At 42.3% G+C, this 20713-nt stretch overlaps 1 protein-coding gene across 7 annotated transcripts in view; it reads right to left on the reverse strand.

Annotated features, from left to right (window-relative positions):
• Nucleotides 1–18835: 18835 nt before the first annotated feature.
• The window catches only part of CHST10 (carbohydrate sulfotransferase 10), a 140887-nt gene continuing 139009 nt past the window's right edge, over nucleotides 18836–20713 (reverse strand). For all 7 annotated transcript variants that reach the window (XM_033948237.1, XM_033948242.1, XM_033948243.1 and 4 more), the window contains one exon: nucleotides 18836–20227. In XM_033948237.1, the coding sequence (XP_033804128.1) occupies nucleotides 19690–20227 (538 nt within the window). In that variant the 3' untranslated portion in view covers nucleotides 18836–19689. The remainder of the gene's footprint in view (nucleotides 20228–20713) is intronic.

The following is a 20713-nucleotide window of genomic DNA, read 5'->3' on the forward strand; positions in this document are numbered from 1 at the left end:
CAGCCGCACTGTTCCCTCTAAGCTGAGCATGAGTCTTCCACCTGCAGCCCTGCCCATGGAGGGGTGTTGTTTCACTATCACATTTTCAATAATAAGTGTCAGGGAAGCTCTGCAAGACTCCAGTTCACCTAATTATTGAAAACATAATATTGACACAGCACCCCCTCTGGCAGTAATGCAATTGGAGGACTCTAGTTCAGTTTAAAGGGAACAATGAGTCCTGGTATTGGTTATATCTACCACTCTACTTTGTGCATTTTTCACATAGATTAATGACATCCTGCATTGCCTGAACTGCCCTACTGAGCTCTTTATCTTGCCAAGGTTACTGAGAAAGCTGACAGCACCTACTGTAACTGCTATGTACCATCCTCACATCGCTCATAAAGTTGTCATCACCACTTATATTCTGGCCTGGGACCACCCTATATTCTACAAGATCTAATTGAAACAAACAAGTAGTAAAGTGACACCAAGGGAACTATACCATCCTAGGTATGCTTGTGAATCCAGTTTAAATTGCATTTTAAGTATGCCAGCATCATGTAATAGCTAACTGCTTCAGAGGGAGACAAACTGGCTCTCAACAACAGTTACCATTAGCCCTGATTTTCAGCCTGTTTATCTTCCTCTACATCTATCTTAAGCTTGTCAGCTCCAGATGACAGAGGAAATTAAAGTGCCAGTGTTTGGACCCACACAAAGCCATTACCCGCCATTACCTGCCATACTTTAGTTAATTAAAGAGTAATTCTCAGTAGTATTTGACTCAAGTCACACTATTCACAAAAAGCATCAACAGGAAGCTTTAGTGAAGCTTGAAGTAAAGCAAAATTGTGAGCCTAAAACTATGCACAGTAGCTGGTAATCCATTTTAACATACTTTTTAAGTGTTTTAAAATTTAAATCCATTCTCTGCAGGAGCAGAGGACCAGATTCTTGGTTAGGTGGGAGGCCAAACAAAACCCATCTTTCAAGTTTCCTAGCTGTTAATGTTGTGTAATCAAAAGGTTGATCTGGCTACAGCCATCCCAAGATCCACTCTGTTGCACTGCCTTCTCTTTTTCTACCTCTACCATCCCAATGTATTCTATTATACATTGGTATGGTAGAGGTAGAAAAAGCAAACTCTAGTCTACAGAGTAGTAAATATGGGGAGGTATAAAGAATATAGCAATTGAGAATGTTGTCAGCCTTACATTACTGAATGCTGGTTGCCAGTATGTGAGATGGCTTAACCAGAGTTTTTTTTGGGATAGGTCTTATTTTCGGGGAAACAGGGTATACAGAATATATAAAATATACTTTTTATGCAAATTCCTGGCTATTATTGTCATTAATTTTATTTCCTGCTGTCTCTTTTAAGATTGAATCCAGGACCTCTCAGACATCCATATAAAGACTAGCCAAAAACACACTTTTAAACACAAAAGATTACATATGAGGGCTCGTTGACCTCAACATCTGATAGATGTGGTTTGCTGATGTGATTAAAGAATGCACATTAAGTTGGCTTGCATGCATAAAATATCCAAATTAAAGTGTGTAAATTTAAACAATGCTCATAACTCATAGGCCAACATGCCAAGAAACTTATACACTTAGGGGTCAATATTGAGCATGGTGTATCTGTTTATTCGAGAAGGAAAGGTTCCTACCCAGATAAGTCCTGCCAACCATGTCCGTGCCTAGATTTTCAATGATATTATCCAGATAGCATGAGTGAATATGCATGGAGACTACCTTGGCACTATCTGTGTAAAGTACACGATGTGCACACTAAGGGGCAGTTTCTATATATGGCACCCAAATTTGTATGCATGTCTATTTTACACATCCAAAATTGCTTAATGGATCAATAATTGAGTGCTATTCACCAATTATTAATGTTAATTGGCATTCATTAATATTTGCTTGTGCATCTGGCTGCATGCTATTCTATAAGAGTGTGACTAATTCTCATAGCATTTATCTCAAAAGAGGGCATGTAACATGGGTGTATCAGGTGCATTCTAAAAATTTGCATGCATAGTTATAGAGTACTGTGTCAGTGCACCTAACAATTTCAGGAGTTGACACCATTTGAGGCCTTCCAGACCTTGCTGCACCTTCTGTCTTGAAATGTTCTTGCTGAAAGTTTGCAACCACTTCTTCACTGTGGAGTGTGATGGGCATTTGTCACTCAATGTTTGCATCATACATTCATGGATTTCTTTTGGAGCTTTCTTCTGCAGGAATAGGAACCTCATGACGGCTCAACGTTCCACACTTGAAAATTCCACACTTTTCATTGACATGGTTCAATCAATGAGCTGAAACAATGTCAAATCATAGCATTATGATTCTGAAAATTGGCACGTTCCAAAATAAAATAACACTCTTTTCAGCTACAGTGGCAAAGTAATGCTCAGAATTTAGGAAGTTGATTGGGCTGAGAGCTTTTCATAGTGACCCCATTTGAAGTCCCAAACCCACAATTTGAGAAGCTCTGCATTATGTCCTTTGTTTGTAAAACTATTCCCTACACGTGTCCCAGGGAAAGAAGAAGAGCTGATTCACAGCACGAGTCATGGCATGTGCAAAACTAACCCATTTGGAGAAATTGTCCCTGCAAGACTGTGTTTATCACTTCCACGATGTGCATTATAATTAATCCATCCATGGCATCCCAACGTTAGTTTTGTTCTCTTTCCTTACAGTTTTCCTGAGATTTGAAACATCTCCCTGGCTGTCTGCTTTATTGGTATCTTCAGCGAGTTTAGCTTTGATTGAATGCACAAGGGTACACATGTTACTGATCCTAAATATTGCATGCACTGTTGCCTTTGAATAAGCTCTTTGGGAAACTGCTGATGTTATGGAGTGGAATACAGCAAAGTAGAAAGTAGAGTTAATGTTCCTCTTCCCTGAAATGTAAATCACAGGAAGTGGTACCAACTGCTTTAATCTGATGAATGGATGGCTGCCCCTGTGACCCATCTTAAAAGGACCAGGTCTAAAGTGTGTCATCAGGTAAGCTGACATGCACATTCCAAGCTGCAATGTCTTCAGTACAGCCTATTCTTTACTATCAATGTACAGGAGGAGTAGCCTAATGGTTAGTACAGCCAACTGTGACCCTAAGGAACTAGGTGCAATTCCCACTAAAGCTCCCTGTGACAGAGGGCAAGTCACCTAACCCCCCGTTACCCCTGGTACAAAAGCTTAGATTGTGAGCACATTAGGGATAGAAAAAGTACTTGCATATAATGTGCGCAGCACTACATAGCACTATGGCTCGGATTCTCTATACAGCATTGATATCGGCGGCCACCTAAAAAGCAGCCATCAATCATGTGACGGTGCTGTAGAGAGAATCACAACTCCAGGACAAATAGGCGGCAGAAATGTAGGTCAGGGTTTTCCAGGCCTACATTTCCGGTGTCTATCAATGCTATGAACTGCGGCTATGTAGGCGCTTTATGGCGCCTAACACCACTTCCAGCAATTAGCCACACCCACAGCAGTGTTAAGCACCGCAAAGCACTTACGTAGGCATGATTCCAGCATCTTTTATTTAGGTGCTGGTAGATGCTTTAATTTTACCATTTTTTGCCATTTTAAATGGCGTTTCTCAATTAACTTAGCAACTGGTTTGATAAAAATGATACTAGATTGGCTATGTCATAAGGGCATAGTTTTCTTTCTTAATTAGGTTATAATATACACTGTGTTTTCTTTCCTCGAGGGACTCAATATCCTTCAAAATCAACCCTTGTCAGCCACTTATTGGTTCTTTTGGCTGCTCCTTTCCTGACTTTTGGTATGTTTTCAAATCAACAATTTTTCTAACAGGCAATTGTCTTGCTCACATTGTAAAGTGCACACTATTACAGATTTTCACAGTAAGCATGCAGACAGCAGTATGAACAACCCACCACAAAGAAAGAGCTCAACCAATACAAAGCTAAAGATGTTGCTTAGTTCTTTATTTGTATTTTGAGTCAATCATTTCATTCTGCTCCTTCAAGCTTCCAGCCTCTAACTGGCCAACATCATCATAAATAGCGTAGAAGACTACAAATGAAACAACTAGGCGGAGCTTGGATGTGAAGAAAGCAAGTTTATTCAAAGACCTGACAAGGTCTGATAGCCCGTATTTTAGTAAATGCCTGTGTCAGGGATTTCTTTAGGTCAAACAGAATGATCCAGTTACCTACAAGACTAATCATCACTACTGTTGTTCAAATTAGTGAACTGACTTGTCTATAAGAAAGCTGGACACTACGGAAACAAGACAGAAAGAAGATTGACTCATTTGAGCTTTGGTGCTGGAGAACGATTTTAGGTGTGCCATGGACCACTAGAAGAACTAACAAATCAATTTTGGAAGAGATCAAACTGGCTTTGTCACTCGAAGCCCAAATGGTGAAGCTACAACTGTCTTATTTTGGTTACACCAAGAGAAGAAAGAGATCACTGGAGAAGGACATCATGTTTGGGAAGATCAAAGGAACAGGCAAAGAGGGCAACCTGCATTCAGAAACAATCATGGGAATGACACTGGAGGACCTTTCTGGACTAGCACAAAACCGATTTCTTTTTAGATCTGCAATTCATCAAGTTGCTAAGACTCTTAACACGAGTCAATGGCACCTAACAACAAAAGAAAATAATTCTTCTGTTAAAGCAGCAGTATTCTTTACATTACTAAGTATAGTCTATTGCCATGGAAGCCTGAACTTCACCCCTGATAGAAGCTCAAGTCATTAGCCCTGTAGATAACTGGATCACTGCGTTTGACTTTAAAAACAAACAAACAGATGCAGGCATTTGCTGAAACACAGGCCAAGTCAGGTCGTCAATAAAGTTGCTTCCTTTGCATCCAGGCTCTGCCTAGTTGTTTCCTCTGAGGCTTTCTACACTATTTCTTCTCCACTATTCTTTGTGTTGCTATTGCCCTCTGATTTGCTTGGCCAACAGCATCATAAGGCTTTATTTCCAAACATTTGCCATTTCCTCTCACATTATATCTCTCTCCTCCATTTAACCCAGCTCCCTATGACACTACATAGGTTTCCCCAAGCCTAGGAACTCAAGCATGCCTTTGCAGCATCTCCAAAATAGGCCGGTATGTGGGACAGAAACTGGGCTAGGGATCCAAATTCTTGCAGTTGTGGAGGACCTCATGATTTGGAAACAGTGAGGGGATAGATTACTCAAATGATTTAAAAAAAAAAAAAATTATAATTTTACTTCCCTCAGCAATGCTTCCTCTGCTGTTGTGCTGACAAGGCCAGCTCAATCTTATACAGTAAGAGGACTGTTTACTAAAGTTGCATTAGTTATTTAACACATTCAATTACTGCATTATAATATCACAGGCCCACAATAAGTTATGCAGTACTTTAACAGTATGATAGTTCTTATATTAAAACATCTAGCTGCAAAAGGGAACTGTGTCTTACAGATTATGTGTAGATAATTATTTATTTAATTCATTTTTCTATCCCATTCTCTCCAATGAGCTCAGAACGGGTTACAGACTAAAATACGCAATACATGTATTATCATGCATTAGTTGTTAGCATAGCAGATAACAAAAACAGGTTAAATGCTATCTCAAGAGACGCAGCTAACTGCAATAGAAAATTTTCTTGATGCTAACTGCATGGCAAAATGCTAGTAATACCTCCATTCGTTAAATACAGAAGTTTTGCAGTTACACCATGTTAATTTTGGTAACAAAAAACCTTAGCTCAACTTGGTAAACAGGCTCCTTACTAAATGCACAAAGCTGTTAGCATGTGAAGCAGTGGCGTAGCAAGGGAAGTGAGCACCCAGGGAAGTGGCGCATACCGATGGCATCTTCCACCTGCTGCTCACGCTGGTATCATCTCCCTTCTGACATCACATCCTGGTCCTGCAACTAGGAAGTGATGTCAAAAGGGAGCCAAGGTCGGGGTGAGCAGCAAATGAAAGATGATGCTCACACCGGCGAACATTTCAAGAGATATGCAGGGGTGGAGAGGAGCCTGTGCCCCCCCAAAAAAAAAGACAGCACTCAGGATGGTCTGCTCCCCCCTAATAAGCCACTGATGCGATGTAGCACATGATAACTGTAAGCATAGGACTACAGTAACTGCTGTCACACACTAAGCCAGTGTTCTCAATGCAAGACCCAGGGGCCAATGGCAGTCTCTGGAGCGTCTCATCATCATTCTGGCTTTAATAAAAGAGCCTAAGTATTTCTGTGCTATAACTATAGGGTATGCATGTTAATTTTTGCTGTCAAAATATGGTTAAGTGCAAGAACTTAACACACTTTAGTAAAGAAACTCCTAAACGAGTCCCAAGTGCAAGAGAGGTTTGATCATGATTCATAGTATTCTGTTCTATTCACAGGACCACATTTCTCAAGAAACTGCCTCTCGTACAATCTTGCTATGGATTTTTATTTTGTTTCCCTTCTTGAACTCAAGAATAAAATTCAGCAGAATCCCTTCAACTGGTCTGTAAACTTGAAAACGTAATTTTTACATCATTATATTTTCAGTCTAACAAAAGAGGTATTCAGTCAAACCTATGCTCTGAAACACTGTCATAGTACTGCATACAACACTGTGCTAAAACTTCACAGAAAAAGAGCTGCCACAGCTATTAAACATTTGTTAATCGGTAACAGGTTTACTCTGACATTGTGGTCACCGTGGTTGATAAATACAGTAGCACATTAGCCTTGCCATTTAAACTAGTCAAATAACAAGGACATTTTCCATTTAGTGTTCCCTCCATGCTATCAGTCTGTCAAGATCCTTTTTGTGATGGTCTGAAATATGCCAGATCTCACACAGGAGGTGTTAACATATACAGGTGTAGCTGCAAACTTTCAGTTTCCTAGCTCCTGCCCTGATTTAATAAAAACATCTACATCACTTGAAAATAAGCTGCTATTTAAATACCCCATATGAGAAGCAGGTGCAGATTGCAGTTTTAATGCTTGGTCATTTTAAAAAATTATATTTGGAAGAAGTTGTTTTCAGAGTCAGAATAAAAACATCTGATCTCTTTATATGGCACAAATTCCTTTCAGTATTTTGAAAGTCTCAATCAGATCCCCTCGCAGTCTCCTCTTCCCAAGGGAGAATAATCCCAGTTTCTCAAGTAGTTCCTCGTAATCCAAGTTCTCCATACCATTTACTAGCTTTGTTGCTCATCTCTGCACCCTCTCCAACAGTTTTATATCCTTCTTTAGGTAGGGAGACCAATGTTGGACACAGTATTCCAAGTGTAGCCTGACCATTGCTCTATAAAGCGGCATTATAACTTTCTCCGATCTACTCGTGATTCCTTTCTTTATCATGCCTAACATTCTCTTTGCTTTCTTTGCCGCTGCCGTGCATTGTGCCGACGGCTTCAGGGTCCTATCTATCAGTACACCCAGGTCCTTTTCTTGTTCGCTCTTACCCAGAGTTGCACCTGACATTCTATACTCGCATTCCTTGTTTATTCTGCCTAAGTGCATTACTTTGCACTTTTCCACATTAAACTTCATTCTGTGAGGGCTGAAGTTGAGATTTGGGAAAGTTGATTTCGAATCCCAAACTTTGTAGGAACCAGGTAGTCCATTGGGTCATTACAATAACCCCTTGATATGTTGAATCTTTGATGAGCCAGTTGTCGAGGTAGGGAAATACCTGAAGACCATGATTCCTTAGAGCTGCTGCTACTACTACCAGGCACTTGGTGAACACTCTGGGAGACAAGTCCAGGCCGAAAGGAATGCAGATTCCCCTCCCGAAATCTGAGATATTGACGGGAGGTCAGATGAATGGGGATATGAGCGTAGGCCTCCTTGAGATCCAGAGATAACCAGAGATAACCAGTCGTTCTGCTCGAGAAAGGGATAAAGGGATGCCAGGGACAACATTCAAAACTTTTCTCTGACTAGAAATTGGTTGAAAGCCCTGATATCCAGAATGGGCCACAGATCGCCTGTCTTCTTCAGAACAAGGAAGTAACGGGAGTAAAAACCCCTGTTTTGCTGTTCCAAGGGAACTGGTTCGATGGCATGGAGACGAAGCAGAGCTTGAGCTTCCTGAAGAAGAAAGGCGGTCTGGGAAGGATTGGAAGGATACTCTCTTGGAGGAAGCTCTGGTGGAACCTGAGTGAAATGAAGAGAGTATCCTTCCCTGATGATGGTGAGCACCCAGAGGTCGGATGTAATAGTCATCCATTGGTGATAAAAATGATGGAGACGATCTCCTATAGGGGGTAAAGAAGACTGAGTCAGAACGGTGGAGGTTATGCTCTGTTTTAAACAGTCAAAAAGGCTGAGTAGCCTAAGGTGCAGCAGAAGGTTGAGGTTTTTCTTGCTTCGGAGGCTGCTGCTTTTTAAGAGGAGGGCGATTGTAAGGAGCCATCCTCTGAGCAAAACGCTGTTGATAGGAGCAGGGCATGCAGGTTTGGCAGGAGCTGGCTTTGGCTTAGGTTTGACAATAGAAACAAAGGATTTTTCATGGTCAGACAATTTCTTGGTGGCTGCCTCGATAGATTCATCAAAGAGGTCATTGCCCTCACAAGGAATATTAGCTAAGCGGTCCTGAAGATTAGGGTCCATGTCAATGGTAGGAAGCCAGGCAAGGTGACGCATAGCTACAGAGTAAGCAGCAGCCTGGGCAGACAACTCAAAAGCATCATAGGATGACTGGAGGAGATGTAATCGGAGTTGAGATAAAGAAGCAAGGACTTCTTGAAATTTAAGTCAAGAACTTCGGTAATAGAAAAATGAGGAACTCAAAATAAATAATAAAATGAAAATTATAATTGAGGACTTTAGAGGACATCATGGCATTTTGATAGATGTGACGTCCAAATTTGTCCATAGTTTTCCCTTCCCTTCCAGGAGGAACGGTGGCATAAACCTTAGAAGGATGGGACCTCTTCAAGGAGGACTCGACAAGCAGGGATTGATGAGATAACTGCGAGTTGTCAAACCCCTTGCGATGCACAGTTTTATACCTGGAACAGCTGGTATGGTATAAGGTGTCTCCAGGCATCGACCAAAAGTCCGATTCAAAAGCTTATGAAGAGGAAGCTTAAGTGACTCTGCCGGAGGTTGAGGAAAATGCATGACTTCGAGGTACTCTTTATAGTATTTGGAGCCAGTATTTAATTGAAGATCCAAGTCCACAACCATCTGACGAAGAAAAGATGAGAAAGATAGCTGATCTGCCAATGCTTTGCCTTGAGAAGGACTCGAGGACATCGAGGCAGCCTGGGTCGAAGATGAAGCTTCGGCAGGAAAAAAGGCATCAAAAGAATATGGAGACTTGGACGAAGCAATTGAAACTGCTGCATCTTCGAGGTTCGGCATTAGAGACCTCGAACGAGAAGTCGGTGGTCTAGTCGAAGTAGGGGTACAGCGAGGCTTAGTTGAAGAAGGTCGTTCTTTAGAAGAAGAACCATGCCTGGAAGGATGCCTCGATGAAGGCCTCGATCTTCGGTGAGAACTGTGCCTGGAAGCAGATCTCGAAGATCGTTGAGACTTCGCCTCAGAGACAGAAGCAGCCAATGCTATTAAAGAATGGATAGGACTGGAGGTTGTAGAGCAAAGCTCCAGAGGCTTGGTGGAGGAACCTCGATGCACTCTCAAAGACTCTGCTCCTTGCATAGAGTGTGAGGATTCCTGCCGAGGCACTTGCAAAGATTCTGCTCCTTGCTTTACGTGCTTGGATGCCAGACCAGACACTCGCAGAGACTCTGCAGTCTCACAAGGAGTCGAGTCCTTGCCTGTGCCTTGAGCTGAATCTATACACTCTATGCAAGGAGTCGAGTATTTGCAAGTGTCTGGTCTGGAATCTTCACACTCCATACAAGGAGCCGAGTCTTTGGGAGTGCTTCAAGATACCTCGATCCAAACAACTGAGTCTTCCATGGTGTCTCGTCTTCGCTCTACAGCTTCCAGCCCTTCATCCTCACATAAGGCTTTGCCCATTTTGAGGCATAGGGCGATGTCTCCTCAATCTCGAGCACATCCTGCTTCCAGGCAACACTCCCATCGCTGGTCGAGGCACTCATTGAGACGCAGGTCCTCTTCAAGAGACAATCCTCCCTCATCCAGGCGTTCCAGCTCTTCGAAGCCTCCAATCCCTTGATCGAGGACGCCAATAGCAGAACCTGTGGGTTCCGCTTCTCCCAGTGAGACTGCTGAATGCCCAGGCTGGACTGCAGGAAGCAGAGTCGAGGCAGGACTATATTTGGTCAGTAACTGAACAAACTCCCGCTCCAAAATAATCTGGATGGTAGCCTGCAATTGTGGATCCGAGTCTGAAACTGGACCACTTGCTGAGGCTAAAGGCTCCGAAGAGGAAGAATGCTTCACCTTGGAGGAATGCTTGTTGGGCAGCTTAAGAACTACCGCTGGAAGCGTCTGCTGAGGTATCTGACCTGAGGAAAGTTCAGGAGAAGACTTGGCAGATTTACTCAAGGTTGAGGATATTCCAAACAAGGAAGGTCTAATGAGAGTCGAGGTCGTGGCAGACTTGACCGAGTCGGAGGTCAAGGTCGAGACTGGAGTGGGGGGTTTCCAAACTGAAAATCTTCTCCACCTGCACTTGATGACATTTAAGGGCTCGAGGTTGAAGGGTAGCGCAGCGAACACACGACTCCGGGCAATGGTCAGGCCCCAAACACTGAAGGCACCACCGGTGTGGATCAGTGAGGGAGATCGCACGCTTAAAGCCTGTGTCCGGCCCGGACATAGGAGGAAAAATAGCTGCCGCAAAATTGAAGCCCACGGGCTGAAGGCGCACGGCAAGCCCCGCCGTCACTCAACAAAAAAACCCACAAATAATTTTTTTTTTTTTTTGAAACGCGAAATAAAAAAATAGCACAGCGACACTGTAATAAAGAAATAAAACATGAGCCGTGGTGAGAGAAGGCACAAAGTCGAACTAAGTTCAGTGCACAGCGTCAAAGACGGACTTCTCGGCTCCGTGGAAAACTGAGAACTGAGGAGACGCTCCCGTTTGGTGCATACCGATAATATAAGGGAGAGCCTTGGCTAAGCGTAAAGCCAATAACTTAGCCAGAAGTTTTCCATCTACATTAATCAAAGAAATAGGCCTGTAATTTGAAACCAACATGGGATCTTTATTTGGCTTTGGCAAAACAATAGTTAAAAATTCTGCCATAGTACCTGAAATGCAATCTTTAGTTAGTTGTGATTGAAATAATTTTAAAAGATGAGGTAATAATTTGGAATGATTTATAAAACTAAGGGACGATACAAAACTATTTAGGGGAGCTGGGACTAAAGAGGAATGCGAAGAATTGCAAAGGGACTTGAACAAATTGGGGGAATGGGTGGCGAGATGGCAGATGAAGTTCAACGTTGAGAAATGTAAAGTATTGCATGTTGGAAACAGAAACCCGAGGTACAACTATACGATGGGAGGGATATTATTGAATGAGAGTAACCAAGAAAGGGACTTGGGGGTAATAGTGGACATGACAATGAAGCCGACGGCACAGTGCGCAGCAGCCGCTAAGAAAGCAAATAGAATGCTAGGCATAATCAAGAAGGGTATTACAACAAGGACAAAAGAAGTTATCCTGCCATTGTATCGGGCGATGGTGCGCCCGCATCTGGAATACTGCGTCCATTATTGGTCTCCGTACCTTAGGAAGGATATGGCGTTACTCGAGAGGGTTCAGAGGAGAGCGACACGCTTGATAAAAGGGATGGAAAACCTCTCATATGCTGAGAGATTGGAGAAACTGGGTCTCTTTTCCCTGGAGAAGAGGAGACTTAGAGGGGATATGATAGAGACTTATAAGATCATGAAGGGCATAGAGAGAGTAGAGAAGGACAGATTCTTCAAACTTTTGAAAAATAAAAGAACAAGAGGACACTTGGAAAAGTTGAAAGGGGACAGATTTAAAACGAATGCTAGGAAGTTCTTCTTTACCCAACGAGTGGTGGACACCTGGAATGCGCTTCCAGAGGGCGTAATAGGGCAGAGTACAGTACAGGGGTTTAAGAAAGGATTGGACAATTTCCTGCTGGAAAAGGGGATAGAGGGGTATAAATAGAGGATTACTGCACAGGTCCTGGACCTGTTGGGCCGCCGCTTGAGCGGACTGCTGGGCATGATGGACCTCAGGTCTGACCCAGCAGAGGCATTGCTTATATTCTTATGTTCTTATGACTTCAACGTTGCCTGAAGTTCTTTAAGTGATATAGGCGCCTCAAGAGTTCCTTTTTTTATGCTCGGGAATTTTTGGCCCCTTGATTAACTTTAAAAACTCTAAACCCTCAAGTTCTTTATTTGAATAAAGCTCAGAATATAAAGCTTTAGAATAGTTCAGAAAGTGTTTTTAAATATTTCCAATTTGAGAATGAGTTTCACCCTTCTCATCTTTAATAGCCACAATCTTTACTTTTCTCTTTTTTTTGGCTTTTAGATAATTAACCAATAATCTTCCTGCTTTATTTGAGTTTCCATAATACAGATCCTGTTGAGAAAACAAATCTATCCTAGCCAATTGTGAGGAAATCTCATTGTATTTATATTTAGCTTTCAAGAAGACCTGTAAAGTATTTTGTTCTCATTTTGAGGCCAATTGTGACTCTAAATTCGTCATATTTTCAAATCTGAAAATTCCTTTTTTAACAATCTCCTAATATATGCCAAATATGAAATGATTTGGCATCCCACAATGTTTCTAAAGAGATTTCCTCCAAGGTATTGAGTTGAAAATATTCATTAATTTTTATTTGAAATTCCTCAATACAGTTTAAATCTGCAAGCAATGTATTATTGACTCTCCAAATAGGTCTACTACAATCTTTTTCAGTAAATTAAAATTAAATCCAAACTCCAGCATGATCCGACAAAATGATTGGGTCTATGCTGGCTTTTGTAACCTGCTGAATTAATTGATCTGAAACAAAAATGTAATCTATTCTTGAAAACGATTTATGCACATGGGAGCAGAAAGAAAATTCCTAAGCATTAAAATGAAGAATCCGCCATATATCTTTCAAGCTACAGGACTGTACTAAATTATCTAAACCCATTGGTTTTAGTATCTTACTGAGTTGTTTATCCAACAATGAATCCATAACAGCATTAAAGTCCCCTACTACTATTAAATTAGAAGTAGCCAGTGGCAGGATAATCTGCTGAAGAGTTTTGAAAAATTCAGCCTGATTTACATTAGGAGCATAAATATTAAGAAGCGTCAGAATATCTTTTCCTGAGCTCATGTCTACTTGAATCCATCTTCCCATAGGGTCTGCTGTAACTGCACCAAATGCAACAGAGTATTTTCTATGTACTAGGATAGCTACCCCGGCCTTTTTCCCCACAGCTGGAGTGAAAAAACTATGCTTAACCCACCCTTCTAACTTGGCCACTTCAATAGCAGATAAGTGAGTTTCCTGAATGAAATATATGTCTGCATCCTGTTGTTTTAAAAAGTTGAGTGTTTTTTTTCTCTTAATAGGATGGTTTAGTCCATTGACATTCAATGAAAATATTTTAAAAACCATTTTAAGTGATTATACCATACTACCAAATATTCTCTTGATTTCCCTTTGAACACATAAGTCAATAAAATTTCCCCCCACATCCAGGATCCCAATCTAAACCCTCTTCCCTTTTCCCCAACCCCATCCCAATAAGTATCTCTTAAACTTGGGTGCACCCATAACGACTAGCAACCACCTTCCCCCCCCCCATGCATTCTAAAACTACCCTGAATTATCCCCCACGTTTCATGAATAAAATCACATAAATTGTAATCATCTATCATATGAAGCTAAAAATGTTATTAAGCATTGCGTATACAACTAAACAGTATGTAACATAAATCAATTAGCCCCTTTATCATTAAATAAAATGATACATGAGACACTATCCCGCTTTAACAGTAAAGTATGATCATATTTAATGAATATTCAATGTAGATTAATTTCTTAGGTAATTTAATAATTTAAATTAATCAAAGTACCACTACCATTAATTATTCCCTGAATAACATATTCAATCCATATCAACCAATCACAATATCATACGCATTTATCCTTTCAGTACTGCCTAAAAAAAACACACAAAACCTTTCATCCCTTATAACTCAATCGCTATTCATCCATGCATTCAACTAATTGCCACTACTATCCAGATATCCAACTATGCAACACTAAAATATTAGCCAAAAACCTATACATGTAATTTCAGATAATTCTAATCCCACCATCCATCGACAACCTGCAGGTTCCCACTCAGGCCAACCGACACCACTCAATCTTATGAACCACAATAACCAAGAATGACAAAAGAAAAATCACAGCACAGCTGCAGGCAATTCCCAACAGGACACACCCCATAGCCCGCAAACAAGTAGCCTGAGTACACAGTACACTAGAAGAAAACCCTTAGCCCACTGCACACATTTAGAGCTTGAGTCCTGGCGTGTCTTGAAAAGTTGCTCTCCCTCACTGTTATCAAATCTGGAACACAAGTTTCCTGTAATAGGTTCGAAATCTCCAATAAACCTCTTGGTTAGATAGCGTACCGCCATAGCCATTTTCCCTATGCTGCTTGACACTAAATGGCCAGATAGAAGTCCTTGCTAATGACATGATCTGAGGACTCCGAGATTGGTGTTAACAAGAAGTTAGTGGACATGTTCAGCAAACACATGGGAACAGAGAAATCCAAGCTGCAATCCCACTTTAAATGGAAGGTAGAAAAGAAAACTCCCCGATGTTTTCACTCGAGTGAACAAAGAGACAATGCATGGCCCGCGTGTGGGCTGCCTGCATGGTTACCAGTGTGGGCCCTCTCATGCAGCCGTAGATTGGAGCAGTTTGCACCGACTATCCCTAGAGGAGGTGAATGTTGAGCATTTAAAGCACGCTCACGCTCTGCCTCTTCACCCTGCTGGCACCTTTCCTGACCTGAAAAAGCAAAGAGATGGGGGGCCCTCAGAAAGGCAGGACAGGAGCAAGAAAGCACCTTTCACTCTTGATAGACTGCCTGCTCATAAATAAAAGTAAATGTTATTTGCAGTTTTCTTCCTCTTCTTCAGTGAAACTGCGCTCAGTCTTTAAATGAAGTTTCTGACCTGCTCCCGATCCTTACCACAGTACGACACTGAAAGAGGCGGAGTGTTAACAACAATGAGGCTTGGAAGGCATAACGATGCTCAGGCAGAAGAACTGCAACAATGAAAAAATGAACCAGTACTCTAGACACCACAGCATTCTAAACCAGAGCATTTTGAATTTTAATCTTCCATAAGATCACATAACAGAGCTGCAATTCTTCTGTAACCATGGTAACAAATGTTCAAAACAAGTCAGAGGCCAAACTTCAGTTAAAAAAAACCCAGACTTTTTAAAAGTACAAGTTTTGTTACTGTGAGTGATCATCACCGCAGGATAAAATAGCCCGTACAGTGCTCCCATTTGCTTCAGATTTGGGCGAAGTACCAAAAATTTCTTCCTCATAGCCGCTGTGGCTTTTGCAAAGTCGGGGGAAAAAATCAGTTTGGATCCCTACCAGATTATATTCTTCTTTTCCCTGGCCACTTTCAAAATTTCCAGCACTTGGGGAATCTCAATAACTTAAATATTACAGGCCTGGGGCTAGTAGCAGTGTTGTTCTTTCCTGATGGGATCCAATGAGCCCTCTCAAATTCCAGAGGCTGAGAAAAGGTTAGAGAGAGCATCTTAGAAATAAAATCTTCCAGAAATCTTATCATATCCTTCCCCTCAATACCCTCAGGAAGTCCCACAATTCTTAAATTATTTCTCCTTTCCCTGTTTTCAAAATCCTCCAATTTCTTTGTGAGAGCAAGGACTAGTGCTGCCCAATTCAGGAAAAAAATTTCAATTCGATTCAGCCTATTGATTTTTTTTATTTGATTTGATTTTCCTGCCCATTTGGGTGGCTTTTTCCAAACATCCTGGTGGGTTTATTTTATAGCCTCTTCACCACCTTTGCCCTCTTCTACCCACACTGGTCCTTTGGTGTAAATAAAATAAACAAACAAAAAATAATTTTCCTCTCTCTGTTAAATCCTAGCTATTGTTCTCGGTCTAACACCAGCTCTAGAAGGATACACATTTCAAATCTGACATATTGTGATCACAAAACAGAAAATAAAAATTATTTTTCCTATCTTTTGTTATCTGGCCCTTTTTCAAATCATGTTAGTCCCATGTTAGTCTGGTTGTCTTCTGATCAGGCTCTCCTTCTTTCTTCTTTCTCTGTGCTAACCATCCATCTTCCAGCTCTCTCTTCCCCTTCTTTTTCCCTTTCCTCCCCTGAAGGTCTGGCATCTTTCCTTTTGTTCATCTCCATCCCCTCGAGCTGGAGCAATGGACCCTACCATCCACAGATCCACCATCTCTCCTTTTCTGAACTACCCTTTCATCCAGCATCTCTCTTCTGTGTCCCTGTCCCTATTCTCCTCTCCAGTACTGTCCCTCTTGTGTCCCTGTACCTATGCTCCCTCCATGCCCAGCATCTTATCTCTCCCCATATCCAAGGTGACCATACATTCCGTTTTGAACAGGACCGTCCCGTTTTTAGATCCACTAAAAGCTGTGTCCCCCATAGACAGCTTCGGAACACTGAAATGTTCCGTTTTTAGGGACAGCGTCCCGAAGCTGTGCATGAGGACAACAGGACAGGCAATCGCTTCCCCTCCCTCTCTGCCGCGCCAAAGCTAGCCTCCCTCCTTTCCTCCCTCCAGCGCCCGATTCAAACCCCCAATCCGCCGCTGCTGCTGCTTACCAGCCTCCCTCCAGTGCCAATTCAAACCACCCCCCATCCCTTCCACCGCTGCTGCTGCTGCTTGCCACCCAGAAGCTTTCTTCCCGACATCAATTCTGACATCAGAGAGGAAGTTCCGGGCCAGCCAGGAAACAATTGGCTGGCCCGGAACTTCTGCTCTGACATCAGAATTGACGTTTGGGGGAGAAGACTTGTAGGCCTGGTACTTGTGCAGTACAGTCACTGCACACACCTTGATGTTGCTGGGTCAAGGAAGCAGGGTGCGTGGGGGCAGGGGAAGCAGGGTGGCTTGGTTTGTCGGGGCAGGGTGGCTTGGCTTGTCGGGGCAGGGGAAGCAGGGTGGCTTGGCTTAGCTTGTCGGGGACAGGTGAAGCAGGGTACGTCGGGGAATCAGGCTGGCTTGGCTTGTCGGGGTCAGGGGAAGAAGGGTGGCTTGGCTTGTTGGGGGGCAGGGGAAGCAGGGTAGCTTGGGGGTACAGGGAGAGAAAAAGAAAGAGAAAGAAATGAAAGAGAGGATGCACAATCAAAAGGAAGTGCAACCAGAGACTCATGAAATCACCAGATAACAAAGGTAAGAAAAATAATTTTATTTTTAAATTTAGTGATCAAAATGTGTCACTTTTGAGAATTTATATCTGCTGTCTATATTTTGTACTATATTTAATGGGATCCGGAGGATCCGGGAAAGGATCCAGGATCCAGGGGAAATGGATCCGGAGGTCCTGTCCCATTTTGAGGAATAAAATAAATAGTCACGTTACCCATATCCAGCTTCTTCTTTCTCTCTTTCTTACCTTCTGTATCCCCTTCCCCAGGTACAGGCTTTCTCCTACTATCTCTCCTGCCATCCTATACCCTGCCCACCTACTTTGGAGCAGTATCAATCCCTCTTGTACCCTTCCCCTTGTGGTCTTGCATTTCTCTCTCCCTCTCTCCATTAGTCCAGCACCTCTCCTCTGCTTTCCTCCCCTTCTTTTTGGTTTGGTCTCTCTCTTCCCTTCACCCCAGGTCTGGCATCTCCTCTCCCCTCTTACTCCTTCCTCCTCCTCCCTCTGCACAGGCCTGCTTCCCCACCACCAAGGCCTGTTCCCCCCATGAAGGCCTGCCCCCACGGCCTGCTCCCCCCAGCTTCTCTGTGTTTGAGGGGGGAGGGTCAGTCAGAAAGGTCTGAATGTTTCATCAGCTCCTAGCGCTTACCGGCTTAAGCTAATGCGGCAGCCTGCAGGATCGCTGGTGCTATAGCGATCCCTGCAGCTGCCGTCATCCTCAGTGGCACATTTCCTCTGTCGTGATCCTGACCCTTATGTCAGATGAGAGGCAGGACCATAGCAGAAAGAACGTGCCAATGAGTACGATGGGCAGCTGCAGAGATCACTATAGCACCAGCGATCCTGCAGGCTGCTGTATTAGCTTAAGCCGGTAAGCGCTAGGAGCTGATGAAACATTCAGACCTTTCTGACTGACCCTCCCCCCTCAAGCAGGAGCGGCAGCGTATGACCAGCAAGACACAGCGCTGCCGCTTCTGTTTTAGGAAAGCACGGGGGGGGGGAAGGGTCGGCCATCGAATTGGGAGGCTGATTTTTCTTAAAATTGAATCAATTCGAATCGATTCACCTGATTCAAATCGGTGAATCGATTCGAATCGTGACTCGGGCAATGGCACTTTAGAAGGAGTCACAGGGTCAGGCTTTGATAGTTTACCTGATCCCTGAGCAGCAAATGAAGCCTCTAAACGGTGTCTTCCTGAGGCCAACTGGGATCAATAAATAAAACTGCAAGGAGGAAATAAAATATCAAATAATAAGCAGTAAGTGTGCCAAGGGAGGAGCTCAGCAGTTACACAGCCATCCCTGTTGCCACCAAGTTCCGGAATCAAGTTATGAGCTATTAAGTTCCTCATACAGTGTTTATCACGTATAATAGTCTTGATGATCCCTAGTTGATGAGATGATTTCATAAAAATAGACATGAAAGACCATCCCTAGGATTGTTTAACCATGATTGGCTCCATGCAGCCATAAGAAATTCAAAGAAATGAAGCCTGCAGATTTGTCTTTTCATGTTTTATTGGTCTTCTGGTCTGGTACTGGTTGCTATAATCTCTTAGACTAATTCTGACTTTTAAAAAATTCTGTAAGCAAATATGACTCTAGGGTTTTAATCCCCAGACACAAATTATAAAATACCAGTGTATAAGAAATTCACAGATACTCGTAAGCTGAAATTATCCTTGGTAGAAAACTTTCATCTTGCAGTTTTGTTTTAAAACATGTGTGTTCTATTGCTACAGTTTATTGTATTTCCTCCTTGCCAGGCAAATGAGGAAAGGATTTTTTTTTTGGCTTGGTTTCCATCTCTCTACCCCACCCAATTTCCAGTCCAGTTGGAAAGTACTCCAGTTTCACTCACCAATATTTATGACAAAGGCAGAGGCGGGACAGACCTTTCTTTACAGCTACCAAGTAACTTTTTGGCTCATAAGGACCCCTCTTCTTCCTTCTAGGATTATAGCAACAATCCTGGGTGGGTGGTCCATAGACCTTTTGGAACCAGGTAGCTTTGGCCCACAAATCCCTCTTAAGTATTGCCATTATGCAAGATTTCCGATTCCCTCTCTTCTGGGACTCAGAATACTGCCTATACCCTATTCTCAGTCTTTCCAAGAAAAGGAGAAGCTAAGACAAAATATCACATGGTCTTGATTTTATCCGTGAAAATGGACAAACATAACTTATGTAGAAACTCAGGTCAGTAGCTCACTTCGTATCAAAAAATATCCAATAATGGAACAAAGGAAAGTAGCTGGAAAACAAGAAAGGCAAATGTAATTCTTTACAATGCCACAGTTTGAATGTGTTCACTTGGCGACCATGGAATGCTCTTTCACTAGGTATTAGCATTAGTTAAACAAGAACTCTGGTTCCTGATACCCAAACAGTTTAAAATCTCCTTCAAATCGTGCATAGAGACTTCTAATGTCTCGCTTGGCTATACTGGAAAAATAGTGTTCCACCTTGGTTTTGTTATATGATGTAATTCCAGGAGGAATGAAAGGGTAAGAAACCAAATGGTCTATGCCTGCTTCCTTTAAGATATATGCTGCATCATCTTCCAGTGTTTCGTGGTGTCCAATTACATTGTAATTAATTTCACATGGTGCACACAGTTCCACATATGTAACCCAGTGAATTATATGATCTCCAAACTGAAGATCTAGCCATCTGTGACTGGGATCACCCAAGTAACGCACAAAGTCTTCAAACTGCAGTCCTTTTGTCTCTGTACGATTCTTTCTGTACTTTTTAATAATGACAGGTGCAATCTCATGTTTGTACCAAGGCTCAAACCGAGGGTTATGGACAAACTTATCCTTAAATGCAGAAATCAATCTCTCAAATGGGTCTCGAACTATAAAGAATTTGAAGTAGGTATTCAATCTAAAAAGAAAAGAGGGAAAACTGGTAACATGATTTTGATGTAAAACCTTTTTGTTTCTGCTTCATCTAGCACAATATACCATATATACTTGAATACAAACCTATCCAAATATAAACTGAGGTAACCTTCCCCCCCAAAAAAAAAAAAAAATTTAAAAAGAGAGAGAAAACAAAAAGTTGACTCAAATATAAACCGAACTCACATCAGTCTTGTAAGGTTACTGTAGGAGTGAGTGGCCCAGTGGTTAGAGCTGCTGCCTCAGAGCCCTGAGGTTGCACGTTCAATCCCAGCCTGCTCTTTGTGACTCTGGGTAATTCACTTAATCCTTCCATTGCCACAGGTACCACAGTTAGATTGTGAGTCTACAGGGATAGAAAGGGAAAATGCTTAAGAGTACCTGATCACTATTCAATGTTTTGTAACGCTTTGGTAGCGAGACTGCACAGGACAGGAGCACAGGAGGATTGCTCTTGCCCTGGCTCACC

The sequence above is a fragment of the Geotrypetes seraphini genome, chromosome 6 (assembly GCF_902459505.1).
Source record: "Geotrypetes seraphini chromosome 6, aGeoSer1.1, whole genome shotgun sequence".
NCBI lineage: Eukaryota > Metazoa > Chordata > Amphibia > Gymnophiona > Dermophiidae > Geotrypetes > Geotrypetes seraphini.